The sequence below is a fragment of the Centroberyx gerrardi genome, chromosome 22, assembly GCF_048128805.1.
Source record: "Centroberyx gerrardi isolate f3 chromosome 22, fCenGer3.hap1.cur.20231027, whole genome shotgun sequence".
NCBI lineage: Eukaryota > Metazoa > Chordata > Actinopteri > Beryciformes > Berycidae > Centroberyx > Centroberyx gerrardi.
Window position 1 is genome coordinate 24,652,165 of NC_136018.1, and position 24,107 is coordinate 24,676,271.

At 41.3% G+C, this 24,107-nt stretch overlaps 1 protein-coding gene across 1 annotated transcript in view; it reads left to right on the forward strand.

Moving 5' to 3' along the window:
* Positions 1-23,858, forward strand: part of cubn (cubilin (intrinsic factor-cobalamin receptor)) — a 110,181-nt gene extending 86,323 nt beyond the window's left edge. Inside the window, exons 55-67 of the mRNA XM_078291476.1 lie at positions 437-593; positions 3,315-3,464; positions 4,046-4,234; positions 6,164-6,293; positions 6,634-6,851; positions 9,272-9,471; positions 11,305-11,467; positions 12,479-12,687; positions 14,249-14,393; positions 20,184-20,365; positions 21,262-21,427; positions 22,203-22,438; positions 23,751-23,858. Coding sequence (XP_078147602.1) covers positions 437-593; positions 3,315-3,464; positions 4,046-4,234; positions 6,164-6,293; positions 6,634-6,851; positions 9,272-9,471; positions 11,305-11,467; positions 12,479-12,687; positions 14,249-14,393; positions 20,184-20,365; positions 21,262-21,427; positions 22,203-22,438; positions 23,751-23,858 — 2,253 coding nt within the window. The remainder of the gene's footprint in view (positions 1-436; positions 594-3,314; positions 3,465-4,045; positions 4,235-6,163; positions 6,294-6,633; positions 6,852-9,271; positions 9,472-11,304; positions 11,468-12,478; positions 12,688-14,248; positions 14,394-20,183; positions 20,366-21,261; positions 21,428-22,202; positions 22,439-23,750) is intronic.
* The last annotated feature ends 249 nt before the right edge of the window (positions 23,859-24,107 follow it).

Genomic DNA, 24,107 nt, shown 5'->3' on the forward strand with positions numbered 1-24,107 from the left:
GTTGACAGGTCTGCAGTTATTCGCTTAAACATTAAGGACATTTTAAGGACATAATTGAGACAACATAGATTCACCCTATTTGCTAAAATTAAATTCTGGTGTCGGTATGGACGCTGTCAGGAAATCTTCTCCACACAGAAAGTGACGAATCAAAATTTAAGAATGAAGTCCAAAGTGTCTCCTGAACAGCAGTGAGCGACTGCTCCATCCAGAGAAAGCTGGGCTCAACAAGGTTCTATTTTTTGTCTCACTTGTCCTTTTGGTATCCTTCGGTATAGAGACAGGCTTGTTACAGTTTACGGATGGATGTCACCCCACAGGATTTCTGGGTATTGAATTCCTCAAAATTCTGCGATTTGGAGCAGGCAACGCGTGAAGTTGCTTAGATGGTTCATTTGGCAGAAGTCTCAGTATCTCTTTGTGTATTTCTATGCAGCTGTGGTCAGGTCAGACCCAGGCTGGTGAGGCTCTGCTGGCGACGGGTTGTGGCTCAGTGGCTCCGGGTCCCATCATCGCTCCATTCAACATCATCACCACCCGATTCCAGGCCACCGGAGCCACCGGCAGGGGCTTCTCAGCCTCCTTCAGCACCAGTAAGAATGGGACAGCTAAGTCAGCTTCAGGTTGGGTTTAGGGTTACATATAAGACCATACTGACTGACCATACTGAATGTAACACTATTCAAATATGAAACACAATAATTTTGGATATGTGTTTTTTTCCTCCAAAATGTGTTTTTTTCCTCCATCTTCAAAAATTCATTACAAATTAGCCATGCATGCTACATTGACCTAATGCCCAAGGTTTGTAGATGATTTGTGTTCCATTTCAGAAATTAATCTCAGCAATATCATTTTTGGCAAAACTTTGAATTTCATAGTTACAGTCAATGGGAAATGGTGCGACTTTAAACATCACTATTAGGCTTGTGATGAAACCAGTCTTGGTGAAAGTAATTGTCCAATATTTTCATATCATACAGAAGAATTATACAAAATATCACAATATCAAGCACACCTTGGAAAAAATAAAATAAAAAATAAATCACAGAATACATCTGGACGTGTGTGTATGGGTCACAAACTAAGGCTGGAAAGAATGTCAATTGACAAGCAGATTCACATTGATAATATAGCTGCAAGCAGCGATTGGAAGGTTTCAAGCCCAAATTGACATTTTTTTTCATATGTTCCAAAATGAAAGTTTCAGTAGTGACAGAATATAAATATAATTTATATGCATCCAACATTGGGATTACAATGCAGTTAACAATAAACATGGGCAAAGAATGGGCGAGGATTTGAGCCCAGGACCTCCTTCTAGGGAGGCAACAATGTTAACCACCAGCTAACAGTGTTAACTGGTTAACAGGGGGCAACCAGAATTGCTGTGTAGCGAAACCAGGACTCCACAGTATGAGGCTTGTTCAAGCTGGTAACATCCTGTCCTACGTGGTAGGTTCCAGTGTACGAACGATTTTAAATGTCCTAAAATTGCAGCTCTCTAGGCCAAAGTGTTAAGATTTTGTGCCCATTTTATCCATTATTGCCTTTTTGATTTTGGAAGCAATTATAATGCCACCTTTTGACCAGTCACGGTCATATTCAATTATTTGGTGTTGAATCGTGCCTGTTGGATGCGTGATGAGTTTCAGAGTGCTATCTTTCACAAGCTCAGGGAATTTGCTAAAAACAACTGTGGTGCCACCTTTTGACTGTTTTTAATGACTGTTTTTAATGAAACATATATGTGTTAAACAACTTAGATTAACATATCTACCAACTTTCATGATGATTAAACAAACTGCCATGTAGTTCAATTACATAGTTGCCCCACTCTGGCACACCAAAGTAGTTGGCCTAGTGGTTAAGGCACAGGTCTGAAAAGCACATGATTGTGAGTTCAAATCCCTGACTTACCGTCAGTAAATCATGAATGGCCAACTAACAAAGAACAATAAATGCTATCAGGATGATGAAAATGATTGTCCATTTTAAAGAGTAAATCAACACTAGATCGCATAGGGTAGAAAAGTTGCACTTCTGACCACACCCAAATCAATGATGTCAAAGCATCGTCTGTCAAAGGCAAAATATCTGATTTGACATCACTGATTGGGATGTGGCCAGATGTGCAACATGCTTGAAAGTTTCAACCCATAGAGAGCAGTGCAGCGGCAATTTTCTGCCCCATGTGATTTAGTATTGATGCACTCTAATGTTCCATAAAGTGGTTAGCATAGATTGCAGTATCACAATACTTCTCCCATTAGTTATTTTTTCCTGATGAAACCGTACGGAGGAGTTTGGGTTAGTAAGTAAAAGATCTGCCTGTCATGCTGAAGACTGTAGGTTTAAATCCAAGCCTGTCATTTTTGAAGTCATAAACTGCCACGAACGAGAGACATATTTTCCAATAAAAACTTTAAACGTGAATAACTTGAAAAATGTGCAATGATCAATATGGCTGCAATTAAAACATTGAAACTTAACAAAAGACACAAGAACATAAAATTAGCCATAACTAATCAGCTGCATGTCCAATCTTCACGAAACTTGTCTGTCTGTCTACCTTGTTTGCCTTCCGTAATGTTTTGTCTGCCCGTTAAGTGTGCTTGGACCCCAATAATTGCCGCTTGCGGCTATCTTTATCTTATTCTTCATAAATAATCTAACTTCCCAGGCTTAAAAATGTTCAAAACCTTGTACACAGGTCAATACCCATACCAAACCATGCCCTCTAAAATTTGGAGCCGATCGCCCTATGGCTGCTACAGCAAACGTCCAAATTTGAACATTTCAAAAATTCATTAACAATCATACATATGTGCTACAAGTGTGAAATGATCTGAGGATGAAGGCCCATGTGAAAGGAATCTTTAATACACTGCTACCTAGTGGAAATTATGAAGTCAGATTGAAACATTGTCTTGAAAATTGAATGGAGTTTATAGTGTGCAGGCTCTATGACTACTTCTCTAAGTTGTTGTAGTATATGCCAACAACTTTAAGTATACAAACGGCTATACTGTTCTGCACAAGAGCCCAAACTAGCAGCCAGCCTTGTCTAAAATATAAACCTACAAATGCAGCTGCTGCACGCTTTTATGACTGCTAGTGGCTATATTTTATTCTTTTGTTTTTATACTATTGTGAAGAAAACCTCTCAGACAATGCATTGGGAGCCATTGTGTAAAAGCCATAAGTGATGCAGCGAGGTATGAGGTAGCAAAGCACCAATTAACACAGTAAAGAAAGCCCCACAGGGTGTTATTGCTGTACCATAATATGACTGGCTCTGTCTTCCGTGTCAGGGTGTGGTGCTAACTTCACTGCTCCCAGTGGTCGTGTGGTTTCTCCAAACTACCCAGCCGACTACCCTGATCGCTCCAACTGCAACTACACCATAGACGCTGGAGAAAGCACCGTCATCGTCCTCACCTTCAAGACCTTCCAGCTCGAAGGTAAAAGAGGGTTAGAAATGGCAACCTGTCAAAGCTCATATCATGGGGCAAAAAAAACTATGATGCAACGTTGCCACGCCTCCCAGGTTCATGAACCTGTTTAAAGGTTCATGAACCTGGGAGGTGTGAACAATTGACTAAGCTTTATATTGGAAACCAATGTTTTTCAGCAATAGCCTTCTTCAGGGTTACAGGGCTGCATGCATAGTCAGCAGTAAATATATTCAATGGCATCACAAATGGCCACCTCAGGGCATATTAAAACATCTAAAGGAAATCTATAAAAATGTAATTCTTCATTCATTCTATTTGGCCTATACTAAAAAATCCAAATGACTTTTTGTTTTCTAAAGAAATATAAATTACCTCCTCTTGGGCCAAGAGAGACCTTCTCCATGCCTATAGAAGAAAAGGCAGAAACAGAATGCTGAGCTTCTTTTTAGCACATGTACATAAAACTGCATGATGCTAAAAACTAAATGCATTTTCTGAACTGTACATTGTTTGACAAGCGAGGATCAGTTTTAGTGGGATATACAGTATATGGCTTTAACCTGTGTGTGTGTATGTGTGTTTCCTAGCCCACTCCACCTGTCTGTATGACGGGCTGAAGGTCTACAGAGGCCTGGCTCCTAGCGGCCCTCCTATCGCCACGCTGTGTGGTACCAGCATCCCCGGGCCCTATTCCACCTTCGGCCCCATGATGCTCCACTTCTATTCTGACTCTGTCATCACCGACAGTGGCTTCATGGCCGAGTATCGCACCATACGTAAGTAAGAAGAAGGAACGATTACTATATTCTAAAGAACAAATTAAAGCCATCAACAAACAGTCAGCTGTAATAAACAAGTAGTGCTAGTTCCATGCTTACTAGCTGTGAGCATCTTGGCAAATAATGTAATGAAATCAATCAAGATTTAAGGTTTAAAAAATCTTAATTTTGCCTGAATGAAAACTTTTTTCACTGAAAATCGAAGTCCAGTATAACTAAATTAAACAAAAGTAAATACCCCACTTTGTTATTATAACATAAAATATCCCTGCATTGTAGGCTACATAGGCCAACAGGGGTTAGGTTTAGGGTTAGGATATGAATATGCCACCATAAATGCGCACACGCGTGCACACACACACACACACACACACACACACACATATACAGTATATACACTTAGAGGAATATTTAGAGGAATATTCATTTCTATGTCACGGATACTCATATCAGATACAGGGAATCATATCAGAGAATTTCCTCAATATTAAAATTGCTAATAAAAATGTCAGAAATCAGATAATCCCCCCCCCACACACACACACACTCACACACACACACACACAGTCACGGTCTGGCCTGTCTAGAGGTTGTTTACTCCATCCTGGGGGGAATGTGTGGAGCACTCCATTCACAACAGCTGGGGGGAATGTGAAGAATGGCAGGACACTAAGCTTTCTAACAATCAGAGGGGATTTGACAGAGTGGCCTGATGGGTAGGGGGGTAGAGAGAGAAAGAGAGTGAGGATTTTGTAGTATAATCAATAAAAGACGTGACCAGTAGTTTTCAACTACCAAACATTTCTCAGCAAATTTCAATTTTTTTCAGATTTTTAATACATTTTCACATAACAGACCACATCCATACCCTCCACATCCTATTTGTGCAAGGATTTGAACAAATGGAAGACATTTCCATGACATGAAAAACTTTTGACTCAATATGGGATGACGCCCTATACCCTACCTGACTGCGGAGTTAGTGGGTAAACATATTGTGATGACTCTGGCAGGAACCAATTGTGCACAGCAAGTATAGTTGCCAACAGAGCTTTTATTTAGCAGCCAACACAGCAACACAGCAGCTTAACTACTCTCTTGCTACCCGGATCGTTCTGGCCCAATTCAACCCCTGCCTATAGCCAGTTGATGATTTACAGCTGCTGTTCTAAACACCCAGTGTCTGGTAGGTTTTTCTTGGGAAAAATCCTCCAGTGCACAGGAGGTGATGCGTTTAATGTGGTTTGTTTGGAATATATAGAGGAAGAACTGGATAATTTGCATGAGCAGCTGAACATACCAAAACAGAGTGTTATGTACAGAAAGTCAAACTTCATCAACAGACAATTTGACAAGTGATCTCTGGGAAGTGCAGTGCAAAAACACAACAACAATGACCGCTTAGCACCATAGATGGTGACAAAATCAAAAACCAGTCAAACAGTTTTGTGGAAGCGTTCCTGCCGGGAATCGAACTTGGGTTTCCCAATTAAGAGTCTGCAATCTTACTCCCTGCGGCACGCTTTCACTCACGTGACCATCAAATGGTGAACAGAACGACCGACAAAGCGATCCATAGAACCCCTGCTGTCGGGGGGCTAAAAAAACAAGAATCTCACAGATGACCTCTTTATATGTTCTTTTGAACTAGCCATGCAATAGCGACTTTTTAATTTTTTGCTTGAAAAGTGCCTTGGAATTCCTTCCTCTTTCATTTAAGCAGCATCCCCACACTAAAGAGCACCTTCAACAGATGTCTCCACACACAGAAACCCAATGACGTGAGTTACAATACTGCAGTGAGTCAGTCAGACAAGCTAGCAAGTATTGGGAATTTGTAAATGGGACCTCTTGTCTAATGATATACTGTGTGTGTGTGTGTGTGTGTGTGTGTGTGTGTGTGTGTGTGTGTCTGTGTGTCCACAGCGTGCGGTGGTTTCTTCAACAGCACAGCGGGTACGGTGAGCAGTCCGGCGCTCTCTATGACCAACTACCACCACAACATCAACTGTACCTACCACATCATGGTCCAACCAAACAGAGTGGTAGACCTCAAGTAAGACTAAACTGACTGGACTGGACTGGACTTACTGGACTACTTGACTGAACTGGGGAATAGAAAATTTATTTGGATCATAGCTTTTAATAAAAAAGCTCCTATAAATGTTACTGGCTGTAAAAATCTCAATAAAAACTTAGTAGAAGACTGTAGTTGTACTGGACAGCTCACAGTATTCTGTAACTGTGTGAATGTGAAGCAGGATATTGCTGGAAAAGAACATGGAGCTTAGTAAACACCAGAAAAAGTTGTTCAAAAGCTATTTACACCATATTCTCAACCCCTTTATATCTTATGTTACTTTTGTTACTTTTTTTGTGTGTCTCTCTCTCCACAGGTTCAACACCTTCCACCTGGAGGCATCCTCCTCCTGTCGTTATGACTACGTGGCAGTATATGATGGACAGGACACCTTGGCACCATTGCTTGGGAAGTTCTGTGGTACAGTGCTCCCACCCAACCTTCGCTCCTCCACCAATCAGCTTTTCATCGTCTTCAGGACGGATGCCTCAGTGAATGGGATTGGCTGGAGGGCCACCTACAGCGAGACACTGGGTAGGTGGGCGTTATAATGATAATCGAGGAGATCTTTATCAAAACTGCTTATTTAAAGATGCATTAGGCTATTTTCATATGTTATCAGCTCCAAATGGCAGTGAGAGGTAACTGTTTGAATTTTGAGGACTCAATCATCCAGAAATCCTGTAAGGTGGCGTCAACGATAGCTGGATTTTTACATTAAAGCTAGACTAAGTGTTTTTTTCTGACCACTAGAGGGTGACAGAAACCGCAACACATTTGTAAACACACAGCAAAGCTACTAGGCGATGGAAGCCCTTAAGGACAAACCGGGCATAAAGACTAATGGCTAAAATAAATGTAGCTACAGAGAAATATCGCCGGTTACCAGTCTTGCTTTGCCAGAATTTTCTCCCGCTGAAGGTTACGTGTCCCACAATGACAAGTGAAGAGGTAGGTAGAAAGTTTACTAGTTGAAAACGTTCACTCGCTCGCTTCATCGATTTGCCATTACTTGGGCCGATTTTGACAATAAGCTTTAGGAAAGAGGTGAAAACAACAACACAGCTGCTGCTGTGTGGCTATTTGTTTATATCATTATGTCTCACTGAAATCTCCACGTAGCACACGTTAGTTTCAGGATTGGTTACAGGGTCTGAAATCGCTTATTGCAGGTTTAAAAGCATCAATGACAAACAAGAAAAAATGTGACAGAAAATGTGACAGAACAAAATACATAAGAAAAAATGCAATCAAAATTACATAAAAGGTATGCTACGAGTGCTCAAATTGCAGTAATCACATGGTAAGTTTTGAATTTACACATATCTTTCGCCTAAAATGACAATGTTGTTTCAACACAGCAGCTTTTTTTGCTTTTTACAATTGCTGTCATCATCTCTCAGTCATCGAAATCTTTTAGAACTCTAATAAACCTCCACATTAATCAATTTCATCATGACTTTACAAACATCATCTTCAGAGAATTGACAGTATTCATTAGTTTAATGAAGGCTGATCAAGTTAAACATTTCACATGGTCAAGTCATAAGACCAATTGTGACTGGATATTTTGATGTACTGTACACTCCAATCATATAGAAATCATATTGTTGCAACTTATTGGGGGGTGGGGGGGGGGGTGGGGAGGGGGGTTCTGCCCCTTCAGGGCTTGAACCCTAATTTTACATTAAATATACTGTATGTAATGTGGGAAATGTGCATCATACCCACATTAGCAGGTCTACAGAATGCCGTACATGTGTACAGAAAGTGTCTGGGTGTAAAAGAAACTATACAGCTTGTCACATATGTTCAATTTACAGCTGTAGTGAAAATGTTCATTTTGAACATTTGTTTCATTACCTCGGGGTTATGTTTTCACCCCATTCTGTCTGTCTGTCTGTCTGTTTGTCTGTCTGTTCACAGGATAACTCCAAAAGTTATGCACGGATTTGCATGAAACTTTGTGGAAAGTTTGGTCATGGGGCAAGGAAGAACTGATTAACTTTTCACAGCGATTGGCCAAAGGGGGGTGTGGCAGTGGGTGTGGCTTCCCATAAAAAGGCATATAACTTCTGAACAAATTCACGTAACACCATCAAACTTTGTGGCCTATCAGCAGACATAAGAAGAGGCAAACCCTCCATTATTTTCCCAATCAAACAACATGGAGGCACTGGAGATCTCATTTCCGGTTTAGACATAACCACCCTGCAAATTTTTCCAAAACTTGATCCAGTGGTAGAAGGGCAGCCCTGATGGCAACTGAACAAATATAGTGCCGATTGGCCAGGTGGTGTTGTGATAATCGGTTAAAATGCTTAAAAGTGGCAAGAATTTGAACAAGCTCATCTCATGTCCCATTTCAGGTCCACTCATGAAAATGTGTGCATCTGCTGACAAATTGGTAATGTGGCATGGAAAAAAACAAGCACTGTACAGACCCACGGCACGTGTTGCGACACGGTTAAATTACCTAATTCCACTACTTACTTAAATACCACAAGGTAACATTAAAGGCATCTACCGTTAAAGTCTGTATGGCAGCGAAGATGAGTTACTGTCTAAAAATCCCCCTTACTGACTGTGGAATGTTAAGTTTCGCTTTTGTTTTCACACCGGGAGACTCTGTGGATTGAGTTCAATGCTGCTGGTCTGCTGCCTGTATATCTCCAAATTACAGACATGATGTGATGTGACATCAAGCGCATTAGAGATCTATTTAGATCCAATTGGCTATGCACTCTACTGAGTACCATCTAGTTTTTACAAATGAAACGCTTTCAGCTATTTTTGATATTTCCCATTCCCAGGAAAGCACAATGTATCTTATCTTAATATTTGTCTTCTCTCCCCTCTCCCTTACCTCCATTAGTCTTTTTGCAGCAGCCTCTCAGTTTTTAGAAAGCTCAGTTATGTTTTGAAACAGTGGCTGACTGTTTTGTTGTCTGCAGGTCCAGCACAGGGCTGTGGGGGCTACCTGTCCATGCCCATGGGCATGTTTGGCTCTCCAGACCCTAACCTGGATGGGCTCTATGAAGCCAGGATGGACTGCCTGTGGGTTATTGAGATGCCGGTCAACAAGGCCATCAACCTGAGCTTCACATCCTTCGACCTGGAGAGCTCCTCCACCTGCCGCTACGACTATGTCAAGGTAAGGAGCACCAGGTCATCGGGAATTCATGGAGAATTTGTTAATTACACAGCGTAATTCAATTTTATTACTGTCCCCACTTTCTCTCTGAACATCACAGCCTGATGTCTTAGTAAATTGCACAGTGAATAGTTATGCTGCGTTCACATCATATTGGAAGAAGCAGAAGAACCCAACATCTTGTTGCTACAAGCATTCACGTGTTTAACTCGTTGGAACGACCACATCCAAGATGGTAATCGTAAAGTCAAAGAAGTTACATTAAAATCAACCATAAATGAACTGCAGCAGATATTGCTCATTTTTCATGAGTAAAGTTGATTGTATTAGTGTGAATATTAACTCAGAATTTTGATGCCATGTTTGCTGCTTGTGTTGACACAGAGTCCACAGTTCATGACGCCAAGTGGGAAATATCATAGCCGACAAAAAAAATCCTACATGGTCCTACTTCCTACTTCTAATTACCACTAGGAGGTTGACGTGAACCGTTTTTCCTAGTCAGCAGCTCGTGTTTATGGTAAATCCAACATGAAGTGAAGTGGCACTACATCACATGGTAGGGATTGATGAAGTGTTGTAGGAGAATGTCTGCATTCACAAAATATGATTAAATGGGTTTTAATGTACAGCACCAGTCAAAGAAACGAACGCGTTTAAGCACAATGGGCCTCATTCACGAAACTTTTCTTACATTTTTCTTGCTTTTGTTCTTAAGAAACGTGCCTACGGAAAACCAACGTGACATATTGCACAAATGTACTGATTCAAAGGTAACCCTAACCCATGTTCAGTGTTTCCTGCTCTGCCGCTCCAAATATGGACAATGTGCCAGGGTGCCAAGTTTTTTTTAATTTTTTTTTTTACTTTTACGCACAGGTTGCCTTTCTTCTCTTACTGTTCAGTCCCGCAGTCAGCGCATAGCTTCGATGGTTTGTGTGAGCAGGTACTGCACACAAATCATTTGGACATCACACAGTTGTCCCAGCACTTATTCCCAGTGCATTTGTCCACCTGACACTGCGTTTTCTTCCCAGGAGAGATGGATCTCTGTGCGCCTCGCTTCCTGTGCACCACAGATCTCTGTGTGCCTCGGCAACTGTACAGTCCCCGATGTGTCCATGTCACATAAACAAAGAAAACTGTCCAGTTTACTGATGATCTTGGTGGTGAAATTAGGTGAAATTAGTTTCACTAGGTTTTCCATTGCACTGTGTGTCTCAATGGGTCAGTCGTTCACCTACTTGAAGCGAGCCAGAGGAGGGAGAGAAAAGTCCAAAAAGTGCCTGTATCTATTTCCTAAGTGGCTTTTTTAGAATTACAAAAACACAATTATTTAATGCCCTCATATTTAGGAAAAGTTGTGAAAGGAGGAAGAAATTACATTTTCAGTGTTGGAGGAACATAAAATTGAAAATAATGTTCAAATAAATATAAATAATAAATAGTGTTAAACGTTATCCACATAAATAATCAAACTATTATGGTGTATCAGCGGAAATAATTCTGGTTTCTTCATAGACAGAGCACAGTGAATTGAGTGAGAATGTGATTTTGAAACATTTGGAGTTTCACTACTTTGCCGTTTGGCGTCGCCAACTGACAAAACCAGATAGAAGTGTGTATGCATGGTCTAAAGTTTGCGGGACGGCACGCACATTCTCACGTCAAGTTTATTTTTATACATCCCGATGTGTGCGTGAAAAGTGGACGCAACCTTTTTGTGCGTACGCAATGTTCATACATGAGTCTTTACTGCGTCTGTCTCTCTATCAGGTGTATGATGGTTTCTGTATTTTCTGTTGAAGTCTTCATTGTGTCTCCCTGTGTCAGGTGTATGATGGGGACAACCTGAACTTCCCTCTGGTCGGGACGTTCTGTGGAAACTCCGTCCCTGCTTCCTTCGTATCAGCTGGGAACTTCCTGACTGTTCGCTTTGTCACTGACAGCTCAGTACAGAGACAGGGGTTCAATGCCACCTACAGGGCTGTAGACTGTAAGACATCCTCTACTCCACTACTCTCTTATAACCTACTCTGTTTTACTCTGCTCTGTACTGAAGTAAGGTTTCAATACCATTTAAAGGGCTGTAGACACAAAGACACCATCCACTCTGCTTTAATCTACTTTATTCTACTCTTCTGTGATCTGTTTTACTTTACTTTATTCTGCTTTGTTCTGCTCTACTTTACTCTACTGTACTTTTCTGTACTCTACTTTGCTTTACTCTAATTTATTCTGCTTTATTCTACTCTGCTTTACTCCGCTCTATACAGAAACAAGGTTTCAGCGCCACCTACAGGGCGTTAGACTGTAAAATACCGTCTACTGTGCTCCACTTGTTTTTCTATGTGTTCTTTATTGCTTTCAATTCATCATTCAAAGTAAACAAAAATATTGAAAAATAGAGTTACTGCACAGAATGTCTCAGGTGGGTGTGATTTTGTGAATTGTAACTATACACATTTTCTGCATCTCCACTCATTCAAAAGTCTTACATTTAACTGGATTATCATTAAAACCATCATCCAGGTTATCTATAATAAAAATGATAGAATTTGTGATGAAACTACACAATAAATATGCAAATGAGTGAGCAAAGAATTATGTTGCAGGCAGCAATTTGGGCAAAATAAGTTGAGTCTACATTTTATCACTGCCTCCTTTGTTCAAGCAGATTCTACAGTAATGTGCAGTGTCATAATGTGACACTAATACAGTGTATGCATGTATGCTGGCTGGTTTATCTGAAGGTCGTATAAAGGTTAAAAGGCATTATTTAAGCCTAACAGCTCTTCTCCTCCTTTTTTTCCCTCATGCTTTACTCTGTTTTACTCTGTTCTTTTCTATTCTGACTGAAGTTTACACTGCAAAGATGAAAGATAAAAAAAAAATTAAAGTTTTTGAAATCAGACTCTGTGTACGCTCACATGTAGCTACTGTACTGTACAATTGTGCCCATACTTGTGCATTCTCTTAATTTGTCAATGTGTCTGCCTTCCTTCAGTGCTGTGCGGTGGGACTCTGAACGCCACCACTACCATCCAGAGCCTGACCTCCCCCTTCTTCCCCAATGCCTACCCACCTTACACCAACTGCCGCTGGATACTGGACGCTCCGGCCCAGGAGACTATCAAGGTGTCCATCCAGACCTTCGTCCTCCAGCCCAGCCAGAGCTGCTCCACCAACTACCTGGAGATGAGGGACTGGCCTGTGGTGAGTTCAGAGGCAGGATGCTGGACCCTAGGTACCATACCAGACTGCCACACTGTACCAAACCAGACTGTAGTGTGTCATACCAAACCATACACTATAGAGGGTTTGCGGTTGCATCTGCAGAGTTTTTACAGTTTGCAAATCTCATAGCAGCCACATCTGGCTCCATCATTGAGATCTAGTGAAGAATTGTCTGTGCACAAATAATGTCTGAATAACGCATCCAGCCAGGCTAGAAAAAGAGCAAATAGCAATAATTGTGGTGTGGCTGTAGATCAGTTGAGTAACACTGTAAGTAAAAGTGAATTGTCTGATAAGGTAGAGTTGTTTTCAAATGTAGGTTAGTGTGACACAGTAAACTGTCTTGTCTTTAGCCCTAGTCTCTACTCCAAAACACTGTGAGATGTAGCTTGAGAAGAGTCAGCTCAATTAACCTGAACAAACTGTTAGCTAGTCACTACTAGCCACTACTAATGCTAGCTGCTACTAGATATGTTAGCCAGTGCACAACAAGTCAGTGATGGTTAGCTGTCCAGATACTATGGTTAGCTAGCTAACAAGCTGACATTATCTAAATATAAAATCAATCAGATGTATCGATGATGAAATTATCAGTCCCCAGTCAAAAATAGCACAGAAATGAACCGTGTAGGCTACTGTATATTGCATTCTGTTGAGACATAAGTCATACGTAGGTAGAAAAGCAATCTTGTTCACAGCTGTTCACAGTGCTTGTTGAGAAGAGCTGAGGATCTTCCATACGTCTAGAGGCTCCGTTACAAAATTAGAAAGCCCTCTATCATAGTCAGAGCTGCTCTACCAGCTACCTGGAGATGAGGGACTGGCTTATTAGTCCATGGGCCAGACCAAAAATGATTAGCACCCAAGTGGCAAACTCTTTTGTGTTCCAAGTTGTTTGTAGGGTCCATATGAATAGATTGCTGTATGATTACCTTTCCACAGAAGTAGCACTGTGCCTGTTTATTGTGTCATTATGTAGTAGTAAGAATATATATAGTAATAATAATAATAAGAAGAAGAAGAATATGAATAAGTATAAGAATTCGGAATAATAAGAATAGTAAAAATAATAAGGATACATTTTATTTGAAGTGGCTTTCAAGGAACACAAGGACACTGTACAATACAAAAGAGAGTACACAGGCAATACACAAAAGATGCAGATGTAAATACAAGCAGCAGGAATGTAGAAGGTACGCTTTGATGGACCTGGTGGAGAACAGCTGGATAGACCCACTGGTTTCTCATCAACAAAACTTGGTGAACCTGTCCACAGGAGTTGTAGCTCCACCAGATGTCACCAGTGACCTCCTCAGTGAATACATAGTTCCATCAGAAAATGAACAAACTGAATTTCAACATTGCATAAAGTCAAGTTGCATTGTGTCTTGTGGGATAGACCGGAATGTAAATGGTAATTTAGCCCAATTTCTTTATTAGAGTGCAGTTATGAGAGTAACACTCCAAAGCAAGCTCTAACTTATTATTATTTATTAGAATTTTCATTCCCACTGAGACAAATTCTCCTCTATGTATCCAGGGAGACTATGGACAGTCTCATAAGTTCTGTGCAGCAGACGATCATGTACCAGACTTCTACAGCTACGGCAGAACCATTCACCTGCACTTCAAATCTGATGCCTTCATGGCAGGAAATGGCCTGAGTCTCACCTATCAGGTAGCAGGTAGGTACTATAGGTAGACAACATGATGTATGGCATTGATGCATGGATGAATGGCAATTCAGTCGGTGAAGGTAATCCATCACTGAATGAGAAGGCGACAATCGCGTTTTAATATCAGAATATAAACGTTTACATTTTGAAAGAAGTTCCAGTCACCATTTCATATTAATGCGCGCATTCGGGAACACAGAGAACTGAGATGATTTCTGCTTCTCGGTTTTCCTCTCTAAAATAAAACTTTCAACCAATAGCTAACATTCTCTGCGGTTACGTTAGGACCGGCTGTCAATCACAACCCATTCCAGCACCCATTCCAACACACAAACCAAAGCGAGACACTTCCCCCAGTGATAGTCTGTAAAATTAAACAGAAAATAAAGCTTGATTCTACAGTTTGGCTACAGTTTCTTTACTGGGTGTATCTCGTGATATTTAGACAGTGTTTATTTAAAATGAAAAACATCTAAGATGTGGGAAAAATAGCAATCTCATAATGTGATAAAAGAACTGGAAAACCATTTACAGTGATGTAAAACAATAAGTGAATGCAAGAAATGAGCAAAAACTCCAATCACGCTGGAATTTTCCTTTAAGTAAAAGTAAATAGAAAGTAGCTCATTTAAAATGTACTGAGAGTAAAAATTTTGTTGAGTTGTTTAAAAAAAACACTGACATTATTCCATATGATCTTTCCCAGTTACCCAAAAACAGTTGCTATGGGCAAATTTAATTGTGAGTGTACAGCCCAGTTTTTCCAAATTAATAAGATAATTATCTCATAATTCTGAGCTATCTCATAATTATTCATAAGACTTTGGGTTGGGCGTTTAGGCTTCAAAATAAAAGTGCCAAAGTTTCAACATAGAAATAGATTTAAACTGACTGGCACACTTAACACATTTAAGTCTTATTTTCTGTTTTTTCTGACCAGTGTAATGGCTCATTAAATTAAACAGGTGTCATGTTGACCTGTGAAATGCAGCTCTAAAACCACACATCAGCATCTCCGCTCTGTTTTATCAAGATAATTATCACAGAATTATGAGATAATTATATCAGAATTACGAGATCTTTTCTCAGAATTATGACATAATTATGTCAGACTTATGACATAATTATCTCAGAATTATGAGATCTTTTCTCATAATTATGACATAATTATCTCATGAATTTGGAAAAACTGGGCTGATTTAAAAAAAAAAAGTTTCAGGTGAATACAATAGGCTTCTGTATGAGTGTGTAGTAACACAGATAAAATGCATGTTGAGCAACTAAAGAGGCCATGTGAAAATATTGTGTCTAAATATCAGATTATGTGCTGTGCTAGGGAGATCATGAATCGCTCCTCCCACAACTATATCAACTTCTATTATATTATTTATGTTAACTCTTTATAAAAGAGCACATGTTGTTAGACTATGTTGATTGATTCTGAAATTCATGTCATTATTTGATCTGTGATAAAAAAAAAAGCTTTTAAGCTTAAAAAAATTAAGCTATTAATAAGCATTTAATGCCACAGTTAAACATTTCTATTCACATGCTTAAGAACCCGTATTAGCTGAACTCTACCTCACAATTATTGCTAAAATAATAGCGATTATTTTGCCAGATATTCAATCCACTGAATGAAATCATACACAAAGCCAGCAGTAGTGCCACTATATTACTTGGGTATTGGGTACAGTGTTTCCCACAGAATTCGAATGTAGTTGTGGTGGTAGGTGGGTTGACAACGGGGGGGGGGGGGGGGGGTGAGTGCCTTTTTATTCTTGTATTCTCTTATATTGTCAATATATAGGTCGATATAGATCAATAAAGGATCCCACTACCTGGATGGCTGAAAAATTATCTAATGTACTCCATTTTAAATAGTTCCATTTGTCAAACAAATAACTAACCTGTATATATCTAAAGTACTTTGTGTCAAAGATAACATAACTTAAAAATAGAAACAGTGCTACACTGTTCTGTCTGTTGCTTGCTTTTGTCTACAAGGTGAAGAATGGAAATGAGACTCCTTTTACAGAGAAATCAGCTGTTCTGCCCCTCTGCATCTCTCTCTGCTGTCAGTCTCTCCTGTATCTTTACATTGTTACATTACAGCCTTTGACATTATTATCTGCTCTGTTTTACTGCTCAGCTCCTCTGGTCCAGACTGTCCTGCTCCTCCTCAGAACGAGTCCTTTTCCTTCTTTGAAAATATTTTTCAATATTAATCTGGATTGAGGGAGCAAACATTCAGAGTCAGAGTTAAAAAGTTAATATTAACGTTATCAGTCCACTCAGTGGATACTGACTAGCAGCTAGGCTATACAGCGTGCTAATCTCGGAAACTCAGCTGTATTCCGAGTAACGTTAACTGTTAGTTCTTCTTTTCGGGAATTCAGTCGGCCGTCTTCTTGGCATGGAAAAAAAATATCCCTCACGTGTGTGCAGTGGGAGGCGAACAGACGGGTCCGGTGAGAGAGCGAGTGAGCGAGCGAGAGAGAGAGAGACAGAGAAAGAGAGAGAGCGAGAGAGAGAGAGATCGCGTGGAGCAATTAGGGGCTGAGCGAATCAATGCTCTACACGCAGTTTTACGATTATATAGTTTCATATAAAGTTTTCTGTGTGTGGGAAACCCTAGAGGGGTAGAGCAGAGCGAGGGGAGATTGTCCACTAGTTAATCGATCGCGGATGGCGTCGTTCTCTCAGATGGATAAAAAAAAAAAAAATGCTAAAATGGGTCGCCAAATATACTTTGGCGGCCGTTAATATACCTGGGCGGCCCGCCCAAGTAAAGTCTATGTGTGGGAAACACTGGGGTATTAGGTATTAGGTATTAGGTAGGTGTTAGGTATTCAGAATTGGTGCATAGGTACATAAATATAGCAAATACAAGAAATATCAAAATTTTAACAAAATATTAACAAAATATTAACAACATATATACAAGCATTGTATATATATGAGAGGTAGAGAGTCAGTGAGAGGCAGGGGGCTTGTTTGTGAGCCCCACTGCCATGGGGAAGAAACTGTTCAGGTGGCGTGAGGTTTTGGTCTTGATAGACCGGAACCTTTTGCCGGATGGAAGTCTTTGGAAGAGGTGGTGACCAGGATGGGAAGGATCAGCGATGATCTTTCCCGCTCTCTTCCTGGTCCTGGAGTGGTACAGGTCCAGTAGAGACGGCAGGTTGCAGCCGATGATCTTCTCGGCTGACCAGATGATCTGCTGCAGTGGGTCGAGGAGGGGGTCGGTGATGGCCTTGAGGTGGGCCAGCACGAGGCGCTCGAAGGTCTTCATTACCACAGAGGTCAGGGCTACTGGTCTGTAGTCATTAAGGCCTGTGATCCTCGGCTTTTTGGGAACGGGGATGATGGTCGATGTTTTGAAGCAGGCAGGTACCATGCATTCATCCAGTGAGGTGTTAAAGATGTCCGTGAACACTGGAGCCAGCTGGTCTGCACAGTGCTTCAGTGTGGAGGGTGAGACAGCGTCCGGTCCAGCTGCCTTGCGGGGGTTCTGTCTTTTAAAGAGCTTGATAACGTCTCTCTCCAGGATGGAGACAGGTGTGATGGGGCTGGGGGGGGGGGGGGGGGGGGGGGGGGGCAGAGGCTGTCTGGGGGTGTCTGGGTCTGGAGGGGGGGGGTATCTCTGTCCTGGCTGAAAGGAAGAGGTGTAGAAGCTGTTGAGGGGGTCTGGGTGTGAGGGTCAGAGTCAGGACTGTTCCATTGTCTGTCGAATCTACAGTAGAATTCATTCAGGTCATTTGCAAGTCTGAGGTCATTCATAGAGTGTGGGGATTTGGTTTTATAGTCTGTGATCTCCCGTAGGCCCTTCCAGACTGACGAGGAGTCGTTGGCAGAGACTTGTTGCTCCAGCTTCTTAGAGTGCTGTCGTTTGGCCTCCTTAATCGCCTTGCCAAACGTGTATCTAGCCAGTCTAAACCAATCCCTGTCTCCACTCTTGAAAGCCCTCTCCTTCTCCAAACGCAGCTGTCTGAGTCTCTAACTCACCCTGGTGCGTGTTGGAATACAGCTGTCTTCACAGAAGCTGATGTATGTTGTCACAGCCTCTGTGTATTCGTCCAGGCTGTTGGAAGCAGTCCTGAAAATGTCCCAGTCTGTGTTATCCAGGCAGTCACGCAGTTCCTCCACTGCTTCTCTGTTGCCCCAATTCTTAGTTCTCCGCACAACAGGTTTAGAAAGTTTTAGTTTCTGCCTGTATGTCGGGATCAGATGAATAAGAGCGTGGTCAGATAGTCCCAGAGCCGCGCAGGGGACTGCACGATAAGCTCTGCTGATAGTGCTGTAACAATGATCCACAGTCTTCTCCTCCCTGGTCGGGCATTTAATTAACTGTTTGTATTTGGGGAGTTCGTGGGTTATGTTGCCCTTGTTAAAGTCCCCGAGGACAATAACTGGGGAGTACGGGTTCCCTCTCTCCACTCCCAATATTTGTTCGGCGAGTTGGCGTTGAGCCTCTTGCACGTCGGCTTGCGGGGGGATGTAAACGCCAGCCAGTATAAAGGAAGTGAATTCACGGGGAGAATAAAACGGTCTGCAGGTGATGAAAAAAGATTCCAGGTCAGGAGAGGTTTGTGAAATCACTTTCACATCGTTGCACCAGTCTTGGTTTATATAGAAACAGATTCCTCCACCTTTTGTTTTGTGTGAAAGCTTCGGGTCGCGGCCCGCGCATAGGAGCTGGAAGCCGGGTAGTTGTACGGCGGAGTCCGGTGTAGAATCACACAGCCACGATTCAGTAAAACACAGAACAGAAAAGAGAGAAAAGTCTCAATGTGTCCTGATAAGAAGACGCAATTCGTCCATTTTGTTGCATAGTGAGCGGACATTTGAGAGGAGTATTCCCGGTAGAGGTGTGCATAATCCTCTCTCCCTGAAGCGCACTAGGGCCCCGGCGCGCTTGCCTCTCCGTCTCCGTCTCCGCAACACCGCTTGGCCAAGGGCTAGAGCGCCTTTGACCAAAATGTCCCGTAAATCCACGGATGAGGCGAGAAAATTGGGACATAAATCCGATGTTGTCGAGTCCCTGATGTTTAGTATCTGGTCCCTCGTGTAGATAGTCTGAGTGGAATCACAATAAACGGAATTAAACACTAAAAACAAACAAAAAAGAGCGCACCAACACACCGTGGCGACTGGTCGCAGCGCCATCTTGGAGATATCTGATTTTTTACTGGTTTTAAAGGTCCCATATCGCGTAAAACGGGATTTCCCATGCCTCTTTGATTATAAAGGAGTTGGATGTGCTATCTAAACATGGTGAAAGTGTCAAAACGCACGGTAGGCAACTAAATCCACACAATCCATATCCATATCCAACCGAGCCATTTGGACTTCCATAACTTTGTGGCGTCACAAAGGTTCGCTCATTATCATTTTTGTAAGAAATAATAGACTAACAAAGTGTTTTTTTCAAAGTGCTGGGGGGTTGTCATTGTTTATTTCCCTACCTGTAGCTGCCGGGCTGCGGTGTCTCACATTTCACGAAACGGTTAGCCAATCAGAACAAAGGGTCGTTAATATTAATGAGCCTTAAAGACACAGTGACAGAAACAACCTGTTCTTGGTAAGGCTCAGAGAGATGCTGGAAAATGAACGTGTAAAAATGGATTGAGAGTGTTTTTGGTACATGACACCACACACACAGCTTTTAATGGACCTCATAAAATAAAACACTGGAAAGTGTAGAATATGGTAACTTTAAGGCAGTCCTCTGTTTGGAACAGCGATTCAGGGGAGCTAGTTCTAGACAAGTCTTCTGACTGTGGTGGCGGTTTGCAGGCTGTAGCCGAACCTACGAGCAGGCCTACGGTTACCTGAAGAGTCCTGGCTGGCCCGACATCTACCCCCACAACTTGGACTGTACCATCATCCTGAAGGCACCGCAGAACAGCTACATCTCCTTCTTCTTCAACAGCTTTGATGTGGAGAGCCACAGCAGCTGTCTCTATGACTACCTGGAGGTTAACAAGTAGCACACACACACACACACACACACACACACCTTAACTGACTGCATTCATTCCTTAACCTCTAAACCTAATCTTTATTACCATTACCCTAAACTAAACCTAATCCTAAACTAGCCCACTTTGGAGGATTTTCCTCATCATTCTATCCTTCCTTTGAGCACAGAACTACCTTTTCTATAAGACATTAATATTTTATATGATTTTAGATATACATTTTTGATAGAATCAAGGGCTTGCAATAATATATATATATATTTTTTAATTATATTAGACGTGAAAATAGTGTATCAGCCAGCACCAATACACACTAATACAGTTAAATACATGCACATACACACACGTACGTTCATGCACCAGTGGACATGTTTACTTGTGTACACACACATGCACACAAAATGTGGCTCACTCACCCAGTCACTTGATGACGTGATCGGCTGTAATCTGTCTGTGATCTGTCTGTTATTTGTCGGTGATTTTTTCCTGATATGTCTGTGATGTGTCAGAGATGTGTCTTTGATGTATCAGTGATGTGTGATCTGTCAGTGATCTGCCATGATTTGTCTGTGATCTGTCATTGATCTGCCATGATTTGTCTGTGATCTGTCAGTGATCTGCCATTTTCTGTCTGAGCTCTTTGTGATCTGTTGGTGATCTGTCCGTAATCTGCTGTGACTTGTCTTGATCTATCAGCAATCTGTCAGTTATCCGTCTGTGATGTGTCAGGCATACGTCAGTGATCTGCTGTGATCTGTCAGTGATCTGCTGTGATCTCTCTGATCTGTCAGCATTCTGTCTGTGATCTGTCTGATCTACTGTGATCCGCCTGTGATGTGTCAGTGATCGAGTAGATCACTGACACATTCAGTCCTGTGTGTTGTGTCTACCAGGTTCGTAATGGAAGTACTGCTGACTCTCCACTGATTGGTCAGTTCTGTGGCAGCACCCTGCCCGGCCCCATCTTCCCACAATCCAACCTGCTCTACCTACGCTTCAAGAGCGACTTCTCCAACTCCCGAGACGGCTTCGAGGCCACGTGGACATCCTCCCCTAACGGTCAGAACCAAACTGGTTATATTGCTGACTGTTATAACGCTAGATCAGCTATGTGCAGAGTTCAGGGACTTTCTGCACTGCAAAACATCTCCATCTTAACAAGTCATTTAGTCTATTATTGAGTCCTAAAATTTTCTTAAAACAAGTGAAAAAAAATCTGCCACTGGGGTGAGATAATTTCACTTGTTTCAGGAATTTTCTAGAAATGAGAAATGAGTGTCAATATCTTAGAATAAGGCAGATCACTGCACTACTATCAACAAAATGCCACTTGATTCTAGAAAATTCTTGACAAGAACAAGTTGATTTACATCAGAAATAAGTGATTCTCTCACCCCAGTGGCAGATTTTTTCCACTTATTTTAAGAAAATTAGGATTTTAGAACTCAATATTAGACTGAATGACTTGTTAAGATTTTTTGCAGTGTGATCACTTATGCCAGTGGTTTTCAACCAGGGACAACGCAGGTTTTCACTACAGCAGACCCAACAACCAGAGAGGAGGAACTAATCTGTGAAATGAGCTTCTGGTCGGAGTGAAAACCTGAAGAAACTTGGACCTGCTCTGTTTTGACTGATTGTAGATGGAGACATTTAGTGGATATCAGGAGGTTGTGTAGTTTTGGTGGTTTTTGGTGGTTTGCCTTAGCTTAGGGTTTAGTGAATTCACACCCCTGGGTGCAAGCATGTGTATCTTTGTGTCATGTTTTTATCTCTTCCTGCTTTCCATTTAGCTGAGGCGTCCTTGTCTAATGTTGTTTGTCATGTCCAACAGGTTGCGGCGGCACTCTGTATGGAGACCACGGCTCAGTCGCAAGTCCCAACTACCCGGGCACCTATCCCAACGGCACCCACTGTGAATGGAGCATCAGGGCACCCACGGGCCGCGTGGTGACCGTCACCTTCTCCCAGATCAGTATCGACGACCCTGGTGATTGTCAGAACAACTTTCTGAAGCTGTACGACGGCCCGGACTCCTCATCACCGCCTGTAGGACCTTACTGTGGAGTGGTATGTAACCCAGGAAGATAGTTAACAGTCTAAATGTAGTGTATTTATGCTGCTGTGGAATATGCCATTCTTAGCTACGACTGCCTGATTGTGAGGCCACTGTGACAACTCCTGTCTTCTTGGATGTGAAACCGCTCTCTAAATTCTATTCACATAGCAATGAGACTCACCCTGATATGTCTTTTGATAGATCTGAGTTAATAGTCGATGGGTTCTCAGATAAAAATAGGTTTGGTGGTAGTGTGGCCAATTATGTCCAAGATCATTATCCAGCAAAGAGACGCAGTGACCTAATGGCTAACCACATTGAGGCACTGTGACTGCAAATACATTTGACACATTTAAAACCTACTTTAGTGCTGATATACACTCACTGGCCAAAATAATTGGAACACCAGTTTTCCATAAAACATAAAAGCGCTGTTACATGTTTGTTAAGCAAAACCTGCAGCCCCTGTTCTTCATCTGATTATCTATGCTGTTTTGTGAGCCCAGTTTACATTTTTATTTTCAAGTTTAGGTATGTATTCACATTGTCAATATTAAAATGCAAAGTCAAAGTCCATTTCACATTTAATTTTCTCGCACTCTACGACAGAACCCTGTCATTATTTACATGAAAAGGAAAAACAAAATCTGAAATAGCAGGTTATTATTGTAATCGCATGATCCATGACAAAAACTAAAGTAAATGCCACTGAATTTGATTTATGTCACCCTTGTTGCCGCAAACCCTACACAAAAACATGAAAATTAAATGCTAAATGGTGAATTGAATTATCATTTCCTTTTTGTCACTGATGAAAGCATGTAGTTAAAATGTTTGCTCCTTAGCTCCTTTGTACATATAGTTCTTTTTCACTTGCACTTTTAAGTTGGGTACTTATGCATTAAATTTGTTTTTCTGAACTAAGGAAACTTTTTTGTCCTAGCCTTTTATTTGCAGTGTGCAGAATTATTTTCCCATTTTTCTAGTTTTCTAGTTAGAATCTAAATATTTTTAGATTCTTGCACCTGCGTTACAATTGACCTTCATCTGAGCGCAACCAGCATCTTTACTTTTTTTCTGTTTCCCAAAATGAGATATCCACCATTTGAAAAAGTGACACCTAATTTTACAAAATTTGGACACTATATATGTGGGATATTAGAGGTATGGAATGATGGTAGAGATTCAGGTAGTGATGTTTTCCTAACTGTGTGTACAGGCCTTGGGAAATGAACTCTTTAGATGTTTTTCCTTGATGGGTTTGAGTGTCAGGGCGTCTCGTCGGTTCCTCTTCTAACTCTCCTTCTTGCTGTTTGTCATCAGGAAACCAACATCGCTCCGTTCACAGCCTCCTCTCATCACGTGTTCATCATTTTCCAAGCCCAGTACGCCATTCTGCCTTCAGGATTCAGACTCACCTGGAGCAGCTGAGAGGAATGCAAGCACACACATACACACACACACACACACACAGAGTTGTTTGCACATTCATCATCATGTCTCTAAAACTAAACACCTGCATTTTCTTTCAGATAAATCAATGTAAATAATACATTTATACTGTTATAAAAAAAATTAACCAAGATCATAACCTAGATTTTATAATAATTTGTGTCTGTGTTGATAATTTTAGTACATAATGACAAATGTATATTTTTTGGAATTTATGATGGCTGAAAT